At 41.4% G+C, this 15,258-nt stretch overlaps 1 protein-coding gene across 1 annotated transcript in view; it reads left to right on the forward strand.

The window, feature by feature from the left end:
* Positions 1–15,258, forward strand: part of ZRANB1 (zinc finger RANBP2-type containing 1) — a 53,719-nt gene that overhangs the window by 11,681 nt on the left and 26,780 nt on the right. Inside the window, exon 2 of the mRNA XM_020791530.3 lies at positions 3,580–4,430. Coding sequence (XP_020647189.2) covers positions 3,617–4,430 — 814 coding nt within the window. The 5' untranslated portion in view covers positions 3,580–3,616. The remainder of the gene's footprint in view (positions 1–3,579; positions 4,431–15,258) is intronic.

Below are 15,258 nucleotides of genomic sequence, written 5' to 3' on the forward strand. Positions count from 1 at the left end.
CCTAAAGAGCCAAGTCTTAAATTGGCTCTTAAAAATACCCGGCGAGGGTGCCAAACAGATCTCTGATAGCAAGCTGTTCCAAAGTCGAGGAGCCACTGCCGAGAAGGCCCGGTTTCTTGTTCTTTCCGGGCCTCTCTCGTGTTAGGCCCCTCGGCCGTCTTTTTTGGCTATGTGACTTGAGTAGATCTAGGTGGGAGAAGGAGTTCTGCTGGATATCGAGGTCCTAAACTGTTTAGGGCTTTAGATGTCATCATTAACACTTTTAAATCAGTGTGGAAACGAATGGGCAGCCAATGCAAAGCAGCCAGAGTGGGAGAGATATGCTGGCATTTTCTCGTTCCACTAAGTAATCTGGCTGCCACATTCTGCACCATTTGAAACTTCCGCATCAATTTCAAAGGTAGCCCCCAAAAGTATTATATTTGCTTAGCTGTGTCCACATCACTGCACCGTCATGTGGCATTCAGCAAATGCAAAAACACAGGTTCTGATGTGGGCAAATTTTGAATTACTGCATTTCAAAGGAAACACATAGAAAGGGGGATTCATTTTTATTGCACTTAATGAAACAGATATGTTACGTTCTCAGTTGATGCAGTGTGCATGTTTTTGTTTAATACAGTAGTAATCTAGTTCAGACCTAGCTCTTAAGTTTTTTTTGGTTAGATGCTGGTTGTAAAAGTAATGTAAAACAACAACAGATAGCTATGAGCTTAGACCAGGATCAAATTGAGGACATTTATAGAGGGAAGTGCTGATCCAGGAGGAGATTCCCTGCCTTGTGTGAATCAACAACAGGACACTGCACTCCTCACTCCCCATCTCACTGCTGCACTCAAGATTCTCTTGAAGTCAGAACAGGTTTGCAACATTGGCTCCCTGTAAAGCATGATTGGTCAGGGGCTAGTCCCAAGAATGCTAGCCTCTTCCCTTATTGGTTGAAGCCTGTTGACATGCAGTGACAACACTTATTCTATACTACTTAATTGATTATGAAGTTAGACACACTTACCAAAGTTGTATGTAAATTAATGAACTAGCTTAATTGGTCGTGCAAGTTACTGTTTCCATTTGAGTTCATTTAAGCCAGTGTTTCTCAACCATTCGTCTTGCAGATATTTTGGATTTGAGCACAAAAAACTGTCAGCCACCATGGTCAGTGATGAGGGATTCTGGGAGTAAAGTCCCAGATTTAACCATCTGATTTAAACTAATTCATAGATTTACTATAGATGTGACAATTTTGCATTTGGGATAGAGTAGCTCAAATGTTGAATTTTAAATAAGCAAAATTAAAATAGGCATTTTTTGTATTCTAGAGTAAGATTTTAATAAGAATTCATATTTACATATTTATCAGTCATTTTTGGCAGTTCCCACTGAAGAGGAGAGCATAGAGACAAAATACTTATATACTTTTTCAGTATAGAAAAAGTAAATGCAGAATTTTTTCCTGAAATCTATAGTTATCTAAAACAAAACAAAATAAAACCTTCCATCACCTCCAAGAACTCAGTGTCTTCCAGATTCTGGAGTTATAGGTAAAGGTAAAGGTTCCCCTTGACTTTTAGTCCAGTCGTGTCCGACTCTAGAGTGCGGTGCTCATTCCCATTTCCAAGCCATAGAGCCAGCGTTTGTCCGAAGACAGTTTCCGTGGTCATGTGGCCAGAGCAACTAGACATGGAACACCATTACCTTCTCACCGAGGTGGTACCTATTTATCTACTCACATTTTTACATGCTTTCGAACTGCTAGGTTGGCAGCAGTTATAGTGAATTGCTGATTCTAGAATTTGAGACACAGAGTTACAGTGGTGCCTCAACTTATGACCATAATCCGTTCTAGCAGATGGACGTAACTCGAAATGGTTGTAAATCGAAGCACCAGTTCCCATTGAAATGCATTGGAACACGATTAATCTGTTCCAGGGAAAAAAAATAAAGCACACAGCAAGCCTGGTCAGAAGGCGCTGGGGCTTAAAAACAAACAAACAAACCAAAAATAAACAGCAAAGCAACCTCCATCATTGGGCCTTAAACAAGAACAAAAACAATCAGCAAAGCAAGCTCCATCACTGGGGCTTTAAAAACAACAACAAAACCAAAAATAAAGCACACAGCAAGCTCCGTCGCTGGGGCTAAAAAAAAACAAAAACAAAAATAAACAACAAAGCAAGCCCCGTTGCAAGGCACTGGGGCTGCAAAAAAAAAAAAGCACAGCACAGAAACATACCCCCCAGCCCAAAACCACGCTGCAAAACTTGCCCAGAACAGTTTTTAAAAAGCAGAAAACAGCACCTTACCTTACCAGGCAGCCTTCTCCGATCGCACACACTCTAACTGCTGGGGCGAAAGAGCTACAAAGAAGCAGCCTCGTCACCACCTACAGTTAGCAATTTGAATTTCCTGCCCTTCCCCCCTGCCTTTTTGTGTTCATAACTGGAAGCTCCAGCCGCACGTTGAAGCAAACTTTTGCGACGGGAGCTGGTCGTAAGCAGGGACAGTCATAAGTTGAGGCACCGCTGTATCTGATTTACATATAGAAGTAAAAAGGTAAAGGTTCCCCTTGACAATTTGTCCAGTCATGTGCAACTCTAGGCGGCGGTGCTCAACTCCATTTCCAACCCATAGGGTTTGTCCGCAGACAGTCCTCCATGGTCACGTGGCCAGCATGACTAGACATGGAATGCCGTTTACCTTCCTACCGAGGTGGTACCTATTTATCACATTTTTGCATTTTGCATGCTTCCGAACCGCTAGGTTGGCGGGAGCTGGGACAAGCCATGGGAGCTCACTCCATCACGTGGATTCGATCTTACAACTGCAGGTCTTCAGCAGTTTAACCCGCAGCGCCACCACGTCTCATTATAGAAGTACATAATCATAATTATTTTGTAATGCTGTTATTGTATTTTTGGGCAATATTTGACCATACACTCCTTGAACCTGAAGAAAAATCTATCTGTATGTACACTCTTTTCTCAAAGCCACAGTCAGAATATTTCATGTAATAAACTATCACCACTTCTGTTCCTGATGATCAGTGCAAAAAAGAGGAAATAATCAGGGCAGCTAATGATTGATTATTAGCTTCTACCAGAAAGTATAATCTCTTTTGTTGTGGAGTAAAGGTATTTTAAGTGTAATTAAATCCCAGGTCAGATGTGATAGTTTAGCATTACAAGAATGAGCTGTGATGAATCTCCGGCTCATGCAGTGTCTGCTTCCTATGGTTTATTCAACATGTAGTTCATTTCAAACTAGAATCTACAGTTTCATCCTGTTTTTCTTTCTAATTAACTAATTTCCCGAGTTTGGATATAAGAGAAAACTGCAGTTATAGGATATTAATGTTGGTTCAGAATTGGAAGTAAACGTTTTCACACTCCTAATCTCCCTGCTCCAGTTCACAAAGGAGAATCGTTTTAGTATAGTAATACTAAGCTATAGTTTTAACATTTTGTCTGAGTGGAGTTAAATCTTATTAGAATTATTCTGATGGATTTTACCCCCTTCAGAGTTGTGAACAGCTTGTCATTTGAATGTTCTAATAAGTTTGTTTTATTCTTTTTTTTAAAGCTTTCTGCCTGAAACGATTTACTTTGAGTAGTGCAGGATGACAGAACGTGGAATAAAATGGGCCTGTGAGTATTGTACATATGAGAACTGGCCATCTGCAATCAAGTGTACCATGTGCCGTGCTCAGAGGCCTAGTGGAACTATAATCACAGAAGATCCGTTCAAGAGTGGTTCATGTGATGTTGGTAGAGACTGGGATCCTGCAAGTATTGAAGGAGGCAGCAGCCCTTTGATATGCCCAGATTCTAGTGCAAGACCAAGAGTTAACTCATCCTACAGTATGGAAAGTGCAAACAAGTGGTCATGTCACATGTGCACATACTTGAATTGGCCTCGTGCAATAAGGTGCACTCAGTGCTTGTCTCAGCGTAGGACCAGGAGCCCCACAGAATCTCCACAGTCTTCAGGATCTGGTTCTAGACCAGTTCCTTTCTCCGTGGATCCTTGTGAGGAGTACAATGATAGAAATAAATTGAACATGAGGACACAACACTGGACTTGTTCTGTTTGTACATATGAAAACTGGGCCAAGGCCAAAAAATGTGTTGTGTGTGATCATCCAAGACCCAACAACATTGAAGCAATAGAATTGGCAGAAACGGAAGAGGCATCTTCTATAATAAATGAGCAAGATAGAACTCGATGGAGGGGAAGCTGTAGTAGTGGTAATAGCCAAAGAAGATCACCTCCTACAACCAAACGGGAATCTGAAGTGCAGATGGACTTTCAGAGAATTGAGCTGGCTGGAGCTGTAGGTAGTAAGGAAGAACTGGAAGTTGACTTCAAAAAACTAAAGCAAATAAAAAACAGAATGAAGAAGACTGACTGGCTATTTCTCAATGCTTGTATTGGTAAGTTCTGTCACAGAAACTCTGTGTGTCTTATATTACTACCAAGCACGTCTTATTTTACTACACAGTTACTTTGAGGATTATAAATAGATTATGAATGTGAACTACATTCAACAGTAATAAAACAAGAATGTAGGAAGTATGGATATTAGTATATATTTTTTGCTTGTGTTTTTCTAAGGTGTTGAGATCTGCTACTTGAAGGACTAATCATTTAATTTTCTTGATGTGTATAAAATTGGAGTTTTACTAAAGTTTTAATAATGAAACCTCTAAAGGTTTTATTGTGAAGTTATCCTTTTATGCATAATAATATGTAAAACACTTTCACATTTATCCGAACATTTCTTGCCCATCCTACAATGACAAAATATGCCTTAGAATCACTGACTGTAGGACATGAATATTTGCAAACAATATAGATTTTACACACGTGTGAATTAGTTAAAAGTGTCACAGATGTACAGGGCTTGAGAAATTTTAGAATGTCTTACCAGTCAGTCAAAAATTTTTACCAGTCAGCATGACCAGACTGTAGCCTTGCAATTTATGTTAACAAATTTAGACTAGGCACTTGTTCACTTTTACTTCTAGGTAACAATGCATACAAACCCAAAATAAATTGTACTACGTACACAGCATTCGCCTATGTCATCTTAGTAGAAAATGCACTGCTGTCAGAGGTGTTGCACCTGTGTCCTTGAACATGCCCGGTAGTTTTAGCACTGAAGTACCATTTATTGATGGCTTTAGTAGTGTTAAACTGTGGTAGTGGAAAAAGCAAAAGTGCCCAGACTCTTAAGGAGCCACGGTTCCCTCCCACTCCAGGATGTGTCTTCATTCAGTTGAAATTGGGAGCAGGGAATCTCCATATTCTCCAGCATGGGACTACTCAACATTCTCCTGCAGAGCTATATCTCTCTATGTGCCTCTCAGACTCTCTTCTCCTGAGAAGAGGGCAATTTTCCTTTTGTAATGTGAGGGGGGAGGGGAGGACTGTAGGATTAAAAAGAGAGAGAGAGTTGCCCAGCAGCATTTTTCACTTGTCACAGACGAGTGGATGAGTGCATTTTTCAAGCTCTTGAAGCATGATTCTGTTTTGATAATGCTGATAAAAGAAAGAAATATTCCTTAGTTTTCTAAAACAGTTTTTGTTGTTGTTGTTTAGTTGTTAAGTCGTGTCCGACTCTTCGTGACCCCATGGACCAGAGCATGCCAGGCTCTCTTGTTCTCCACTGCCTCCTGAAGTTGGATCAAATTCATGTTGATAGCTTTGATGATACTGTCCACCCATCTTGTCCTCTTTCATCCCCTTTTCCTCTTGCCTTCACACTTTCCCAACATCAGGGTCTTTTCCAGGGAGTCTACTCTTCTCATGAGATGACAAAAGTATTGGAGCCTCAGCTTCAGAATCTGTCCTTCCAGTGAGCACTCAGGGTTGATTTCCTTCAGAATGGATAGGTTTGTTCTTTTTGCAGTCCAGGGGACTCTTAAGAGCCTCCTCCAGCATCACAATTGAAAAGCATCAATTCTTCGGCTGTCAGCTTTCTTTATGGTCCAGCTCTCACTTCCATATATCACTACAAGAAGAACCATAGCTTTGACTATGTGTACTTTTGTTGGCAAGGTGATGTCTCTGCTTTTTAAGATGCTGTCGAGGTTTGTCATCACTTTCCTACCAAGAAGCAGGTGTATTTTAATTTCATGGCTTCTGTCACCATCTGCAGTGATCATGGAGCCCAAAAAAGTAAAATTTGTCACTGCCTCCATATCTTCCCTTTCTATTTGCCAGGAGGTGATGAGACCAGTGGCCATGATCTTAGTTTTTTTGATGTTGAGCTTCAGACCATTTTTTGCACTCTCCTCTTTCACCCTCATTACAAAGTTCTTTAAGTCCTCCTCGCTTTCTGGCATCAGAGTGGTATCATCTGCGTATCGGAGGTTGTTGATATTTCTTCTGGCAAACTTAATTCCAGTTAGGGATTCCTCCAGTATAGCCTTTCGCATGATGTATTCTGCATATAAGTTAAATAGGCAGGGGGACAATATACAGTGGTGCCTCGCTAGACGATGATGATCCGTTCCACTGAAATCGCTGTTTAGTGAAATCATTGTCTAGCGAAAAGCATTTCCCCATTGGAATGCATTGAAACCTGTTTAATGCGTTCCAATGGGGAAGAATCATAGTTGTCTAGTGAAGATCGGCCATAGGAAAGCCGCTTTGTGAACTGTCGATCAGCTGTTTAAATCACTGTCTTGCAAAGCTTAGATCCCGAAAACACCTGTTTGCGAGTGCGGAGGGAGCTGTCAGAATAGTCATCTAGCGAAAATCGGTTTGCGAAGCAGGGACCAAACATTGTCCAGCGAAATTCCCCCATAGGAATCACTGTTTTGCGAATCGCTGTAGCGATTGCAAAAAGTCAATGTCTAGCGAAAAAACTGTCATGCGGGATAACTGTCTAGTGAGGCACCACTGTACAGCCTTGTCGTACTCCTTTCCCAATTTTGAAGCAATCAGTTGTTCCATATGCAGTTCTAACTGTTGCTTCCTGTCCCACGTATAGATTTCTCAGGGGAAAGATAAGGTGGTCAGGCACTCCCATTTCTTTAAGGACTTGCCATAGTTTGTTGTGGTCCACACAGTCATAGGCTTTTGCAAAGTCAGTGAAGCAGAAGTAGATGTTTTTCTGGAACTCTCTGGCTTTCTCCATAATCCAGCACATGTTAGCAATTTGGTCTCTAGTTCCTCTGCCCCTTCGAAATCCAGCTTGTACTTCTGGGAGTTCTCGGCTTTGTAAATTAGTATTGTGTCCTTTATTTACAAAACAGCATCATATTCTAGCTAATTAACCTTATACTTCTTCTACTGTATATCCTGCTCCTGTATGTTATTTTTTATACTCCCAAGAGGGTATGAACAGTAAAGCCAAAGAAGATAAACTTCTAAAGAGGCATTTTACTAATTTCAAGTGTGAAAAAATGTGCTACTTGTTTTTTTTGGAGAAAGGTAGTCCTTTCTAGTGATTTTGCCTGAATTTTAATTGTTGATTTATTCAGAGCTATTTGAACATTATTGTGAGCTTTGCTTGTATGGAAACATTGACTTAGTGTATACAGTGGTGCCTCGCATAGCGATGATAATCGGTGCAGCAAAAATTGCTGCAAAGCGATTTCGTCGCTATGCGATATTAAAAAGCCCATAGGAATGCATTGAAACCCCTTCAATGCGTTCCTATGGGCTTCAGACTCATCTTTAAGCGAAAATCCTCCATACGGCGGCCATTTTCGCTGCCCGGTAAGCGAGGAATCCGTCCCAGAAAACAGCGGGCAGCCTTTTTTTTTAACCCGGTGGCCATTTTGGAACCGCCGATCAGCTGTTAAAAAACCATTGCTTTGCGATGTTTCGTTTAGTCGTTTAGTCGTGTCCGACTCTTCATGACCCCATGGACCAGAGCACGCCAGGCCCTCCTATCTTCTACTGCCTCCCAGAGTTGTGTCAAATTCATGTTGGTTGCTTCAATGACACTGTCCAGCCATCTCATCCTCGGCCGTCCCCTTCTCCTCTTGCCATCACACTTTCCCAACATCAGGGTCTTTTCCAGGGAGTCTTTTCTTCTCATTAGATGGCCAAAGTACTGGAGCCTCAGCTTCAGGATCTGTCCTTCCATGGATTGCTGCCTTGTCGTGGCGAAGGGGCTTGAGTAACTCAGAAAAGCTATGGGCTATGCCGTGCAGGGACACCCAAGATGGACAGGACATAGTGGAGAGTTCCGACTAAACGCAATCCACCTGGAGTAGGAACTGGCAATGCCACTCCAGTATCTTTGCCAAGAATGCCCCATGATCAGAAACAAAAGGCTTTACGATGATCGGTAAGCAAAAAAGGGTACCGATCATTACAAAGCGATTTTCCCCATTTAAAACATCGCAATGCGATCGCAAAAAGTTCGTCGGTATGCGATTTCATCGTTAAACGGGGCGCCTGTTAAGAAAGGCACCACTGTATTTGGGTTGTAGTCAGAAGGTGATTTTGACAAAAAGAGCAGCAGGGATAGAGGAAAGCTCCGGAGTGGAGAGATAATGAGCAGGGGAAAGTGTTAAACAGCTCCCTTCAGTTTTGCTCCTTCACATTTAAAGCAGCTTTTCTAATTCAAAACCAGCGTTTGGGCTGCTGTTACAAGTGTTGATGTATAGCACTGTAGTTCAGACTTGAGTCATATTATTTGAAAGAAAGAGTCTGATCACAATCTTTTGTTTCCTTGTTTTGGCCTTCCATAAAACTGCACTTTTTTAAGCAATTGAAGCTTTAAATGTGGTCCTTCTCCTTCCTCCTCCACACTTAGGGAAAGAAAAGTGAAAAGTGACCTGATTTCTTTGCTGTTTGTTTTTGGAGTTTTATAGTTGTACGTTGATGAAGGTTCTGGTACCTTATAATCCTTGGTGATGTTACTCTCTTAGAATTAAATATCCGGTAGTGTAGTTTTTGTGATTTGGTTGTGGTGATGTGCTATCAAGTCAATTCTGACTTACGGCAGCCCTTTTCAAGTTTTTCCAGATAGACAGAAGTGGTTTGTCGTTTACTTCTTGGGGCATCCTGGGGCTGTGCAGCTTGCCCAAGGCCACACAGGCTGGCTGTTCTCCCAGGAGGCACAGTAGGGAATTGAACTCTCAACTTCTGGCTCCACAGCCAGATACCAAGATCACTGAGCTATCAAGCCAGCTGTAATTTATGATTTAATGAGGTATTTTATTGATACTTCAACAAATTATAAGTAGGAGAAGATGTTTGCCAACATAAAGTGGTTGGATTTTGATCCACAAAAGCTCACACGGAAGTAAAATGGTTAATGTTTACAGCATTTTGCCCACTTCTCTTTGTTTCTTTTGTCAAAATTTGTAAATCATGTTTTCCCCAAACCAGAACCACCAGGATCAGTCACGTCTCTGTTCATGGCATCAAAATGTTATCATTCACTTGGAGATTTCCATATTATATGAAGGGATGAAATACTTTGATATAAATAACTAAATTTATTCCATCTTTGTGGATGTGGTTTTCCAAATTTGTAAATAGACAATGAATAGGTAGGGAATTACAGTAATCGAAAATTGACAATATGTGTAGCTTGAAGACAATGAGTGGAACTTGGTTATGGGGCAGGTCTAATGTTTTGGCAAGGTGTCTTTATTGCCTTTAAAAAACAGCATAGATTTGCCATTATTCTCTCCTTTATTATGAGCACACTATCAAATACTGTAGTAAAGAAGGAACTCATACGGTGCTACCTTGCCTTTATTCCCCAAGCACTATTAGGACTTGATGTTGGAAATGGTCTTCCAAATGTTGTGGAATATGGAACAATTTCAGATGTTTGGTTCAGGAATGGTATCTGGGATTCTGCCAAGACCATCCTTCTTTCAAACGGGTGGCAAGGCCTTTGCAAAACAATCTTCTTTTCTATCTTTTTAAAATATTTCTCCATTTTCTGTGAAGTCTGAAAAAACTGGTTTTTGTTTGGTACTACACAAAATTGAAGTAGATGTGGAAAAACAGAGATGGTTGTCTTGGTCTGGGGAAGCCTTTAGTTTTTAGAAGATGATAAGAAAAATGAAGGATCAGAAGAATCAGAAACTGCTAATAGCGATAGCTCAGAAAACAAGACTGATTAGGCAAAGGTACATGAAACAAAATTAGTATTCATAGTGCCTTGGGTTGGTTTCCCCTTTTTTCTCTGATCTTTTTTCTGAAAACTGATGCTTTCTGGACCAGTTTCATACTGTGGAGAAGGCCAAGTTCAGAATATATAATCATTTCCTTTACTTTCCTGTAATGCACATGATTTCTTTTGTGTTCAGCTTCAGCTTTTTGTCTGTTTCTCATAAACTGCATGAAGCCTAGATGCTGGATTTCTCAAGAGTTCAGCAGCTTGTAGCTCCATTTTTAACAAATGTTATTAATTGAGTGAATTGGTACAGTACACATATACAAAGCTTATTATGCTCTTGATCTTCTCGGTCTGCCACATACAGCCCCAGTATTGTAATGTATGATGGAGTCCACAGTTCTGTGGTATACGTGGTGTGCTCAGGTGTTAATGGTTGGTAAGAGTAGTATGCTGTTAGCTACTTATTCTAAGCCGACCTTCTTGTGAAGATCCCTCTTCCTATGGGCAGGGTGCATTGCTGTCCATGTAGAGGCATAGTCTATAAAGCTAGTCTCTTTTAACCTAATGTTGGCCTCCGCATTTCTCTTTCTATCTGTATGCCATTCTCAAGTGTGAGCATAATAGATTTTTTATAAGCCTGACTTAAGACCTTTAACTAAAAATAACTTGCATGTTCTTGAGTACATTTGTTGCTCTTAAGTAAAGATGTAATTTAAGAGTTACCGAATTCAGATTCCTTTTGGTTTTAGGCACAATCCAATCCTTAGCCATCAAAGTTTCCTGGCCCCTATTCTAGATAAGCACATGTGGAGGAACAAGGGGCCCTTAAGAAAGGAGCTTACAAAAGTACAAAAGTAACCCTTACTCATTAAGTTAGAAGTCAAATAGATGCTTACCTATCCTAGCTTTTGCTAGTGTTCTGGCATTTAGTCGAAATAACTTCATTTCTATTCCAATTACCTGTGAAATTGATGGTGTTTATGAATGATGGTGTTTATGAAGTGAAAGGAAATCCAATGCTGCAAAGAAAAATACTGCATAGGAACCTGGAATGTAAGATCTATGAACGTTGGGAAGCTGGAGGTGGTCAAACAGGAGATGGCAAGAATAAACATCGACATCCTGGGCATCAGTGAACTAAAATGGACAGGAATGGGCGAATTCAGCTCAGATGATTATCATATCTACTATTGTGGGCAAGAACCCCGTAGAAGGAATGGAGTAGCCCTCATAGTCAACAAAAGAGTGGGAAAAGCTGTAATGGGATACAATCTCAAAAATGATAGAATGATGTCAATACGAATCCAAGGCAGACCATTCAACATCACAATAATCCAAGTTTATGCACCAACCAGCATTGCTGAGGAGACTGAAATTGAACAATTCTATGAAGATTTACAACACCTTCTAGAACTGACACCAAAGAAAGATGTTCTTCTCATTCTAGGGGACTGGAATGCTAAAGTAGGGAGCCAAGAGATAAAAGGAACAACAGGGAAGTTTGGCCTTGGAGTTCAGAACGAAGCAGGACAAAGGCTAATAGAATTTTGTCAAGAGAATAAGCTGGTCATCACAAACACTCTTTTCCAACAACACAAGAGGCGACTCTATACATGGAAATCACCAGATGGGCAATATCGAAATCAGATTGATTATATTCTCTGCAGCCAAAGATGGAGAAGCTCTATACAGTCAGCAAAAACAAGACCTGGAGCTGACTGCGGTTCTGATCATCAGCTTCTCATAGCAAAATTCAAGCTTAGACTGAAGAGATTAGGAAAAACCACTGGGCTACTCAGGTATAATCTAAACCAAATCCCTTATGAATACACAGTGGAAGTAAAGAACAGATTTAAGGAACTAGATTTGGTGGACAGAGTGCCTGAAGAACTTTGGATAGAGGCTCGTAACATTGTCCAGGAGGCAGCAACAAAAACCATCCCAAAGAAAAGGAAATGCAAGAAAGCAAAGTGGCTGTCCAACGAGGCCTTAGAAATAGCAGAGAGGAGAAGGGAAGCAAAATGCAAGGGAGATAGGGAAAGTTACAGAAACTTGAATGCAGACTTCCAAAGAATAGCAAGGAGAGACAAGAGGGCCTTCTTAAATGAACAATGCAAAGAAATAGAGGAAGATAACAGAAAAGGAAAGACCAGAGATCTGTTCAGGAAAATTGGACATATTAGAGGAACATTTTGCGCAAAGATGAACATGATAAAAGACAAAAATGGGAGGGACCTAACAGAAGCAGAAGACGTCAAGAAGAGGTGGCAAGAATACACAGAGGAATTATATCAGAAAGATTTGGATATCCCGGACAACCCAGACAATGTAGTTGCTGACCTTGAGCCAGACATCCTGGAGAGCGAAGTCAAGTGGGCCTTAGAAAGCCTGGCTAACAACAAGGCCAGTGGAGGTGATGGCATTCCAGTTGAACTATTTAAAATCTTGAAAGATGATGCTGTTAAGGTGCTACATTCAATATGCCAGCAAGTTTGGAAAACTCAACAGTGGCCAGAGGATTGGAAAAGATCAGTCTACATCCCAATCCCAAAGAAAGGCAGTGCCAAAGAATGCTCCAACTACCGTACAATTGCACTCATTTCACACGCTAGCAAGGTTATGCTCAAAATCCTCCAAGGTAGGCTTCAGCAGTATGTGGACCGAGAACTCCCAGAAGTACAAGCTGGATTCCGAAGAGGCAGAGGAACTCGAGACCAAATTGCTAACTTGCGCTGGATTATGGAGAAAGCCAGAGAGTTCCAGAAAAATATCTACTTCTGCTTCATTGACTATGCGAAAGCCTTTGACTGTGTGGACCACAGCAAACTATGGCAAGTTCTTAAAGAAATGGGAGTGCCTGACCACTTTATCTGTCTCCTGAGAAACTTATATGTGGGACAGGAAGCAACAGTTAGAACTGGTCATGGAACAACTGAGTGGTTCAAAATTGGGAAAGGAGTACGGCAAGGCTGTATACTGTCCCCCAGCTTATTTAACTTATATGCAGAATACATCATGCGGAAGGCTGGACTGGAAGAAACCCAAGCCGGAATTAAGATTGCCGGAAGAAATATCAACAACCTCCGATATGCAGATGATACCACTCTGATGGCAGAAAGTGAGGAGGAATTAAAGAACCTTGTAATGAGAGTGAAAGAGGAGAGTGCAAAAAACGGTCTGAAACTCAACATCAAAAAAACTAAGATCATGGCCACTGGTCCCATCACCTCCTGGGAAATAGAAGGGGAAGATATGGAGGCAGTGTCAAATTTTATCTTCCTGGGCTCCATGATCACTGCAGATGGAGACAGCAGCCCTGAAATTAAAAGGCGCCTTCTTCTTGGGAGGAAAGCGATGACAAATCTTGACAGCATCTTGAAAAGCAGAGACATCACCTTGCCAACAAAAGTCCGAATAGTCAAAGCTATGGTTTTTCCTGTCATGATGTATGGAAGTGAGAGCTGGACCATAAAGAAAGCAGACCGCCGAAGAATTGATGCCTTTGAATTGTGGTGCTGGAGGAGGCTCTTGAGAATCCCCTGGACTGCAAGGAGAACAAACCTATCAGTTCTAAAGGAAATCAACCCTGAATGCTCACTTGAAGGACAGATCCTGAAGCTGAGGCTCCAGTATTTTGGCCATCTCATGAGAAGAAAAGAGTCCTTGGAAAAAACCTTGATGTTAGGAAGGTGTGATGGCAAGAGGAGAAGGGGACGACCGAGGATGAGATGGCTGGACAGTGTCTGCGAAGCAACCAACATGAACCTGACACAACTCCGGGAGGCAGTAGAAGACAGGAGGGCCTGGCGTGCTCTGGTCCATGGGGTCACGAAGAGTCGGACACGACTAAACGACTAAACACACACACATGAATGACTTTGTGATTATTACCGTATTGGAGCAGGAGGAGGTGGTTCTTTCCCCCCCATACTAAGACTCCTGGTTTGTTGAAGTATCTTCTATAAGAAGAGCTTTGTAAAAAGCCCCAGCTGCTTGAAATGGAGTATTCTATATCAGTGGTCCTCAAACTGGGGTATCCAGATGTTCTTGGACTGCAATTCCCAGAAGCCTTCACCACTTGCTGTTCTTGCCAGGATTTCTGGGCATTGCAGTCAAAGAACATCTGGGGGGCCAAGTTTGAGAACCACTGTTCTGTGTACGATAAATCTGTTATTAGGTATTTTAATGGACATATCTCATCAGTATAACCATTGTTAATTGAATTAGGGCTTACCTTAATTCTCTTCTGCCCTTCTATCCCATCCTTCATATTGCTTACAATGTATTATATAGTATACAGTGGTGCCTTGCTTAACGATTGCGTTGCTGAATGAGGAAATCGCTTGATAATTTTTTTGCGATCACAAAAGCGATCGCAAAACAATGGTTTAAATGGGAAAAATCCGCGTTGTGACGATCAGTTCCCTGCCTTGGGAACTGATTTTCGCATTACGATGATCTAAAAACAGCTTTCAAAGTGGCCGCCTTTCAAAACAGCTTTCAAAATGGCCGCCGGGTGTACAAATGGCCCCCCGCTGTTTTCTAGGACAGATTCCTAGAAAATGGCCGCCCCTATGGAGGATCTTCGCTGGACGGTGAGTTTTCAGCCCATTGGAACACATTGAAGGGTTTTCAATGCATTTCAATGGGCTTTTAAATTTCGCTTTACGACGTTTTTGCTCTGCAGCGATTTCGCTGGAACGAATTAACGTCGTTAAGCGAGGCACACTGTATCTGTGATAACTGATAGGAGCTATTGTATAATGTTAACATATGTTGGCTTATGCCTTCTTCCTGATACAAAGGTGTGACCATATGGTTTCCTGTTAAAGGTTGATGTAAATAGGCTTGAATGGCCTGACTGTTCTTGTGCTGTGTTCATTTCAGTTCATGCTACTCCCCTTGTAAGGACCCTTCATCATGCCTTAAGCCAATATGGAATGTTAAAACAAATATGCTGCGTCACGTAGTTCAGTACAGTGACAACTTCCTTGTTCATTTTATGAAGTACTGCTTAATGGCAACTTTAGAACTGAGAAACCCTGAGGTTCCCATTCCCATTTATCCATGAGACTTACGTGGTAACCTTGGGCTCATCACACACTTCATTTAATATACCTTGCAGGACAAGGTTTTGAGGACAACATAGATGAGGGCTTCCG

This window comes from Pogona vitticeps, chromosome 3 (genome assembly GCF_051106095.1).
Source record: "Pogona vitticeps strain Pit_001003342236 chromosome 3, PviZW2.1, whole genome shotgun sequence".
Classification (NCBI taxonomy): domain Eukaryota; kingdom Metazoa; phylum Chordata; class Lepidosauria; order Squamata; family Agamidae; genus Pogona; species Pogona vitticeps.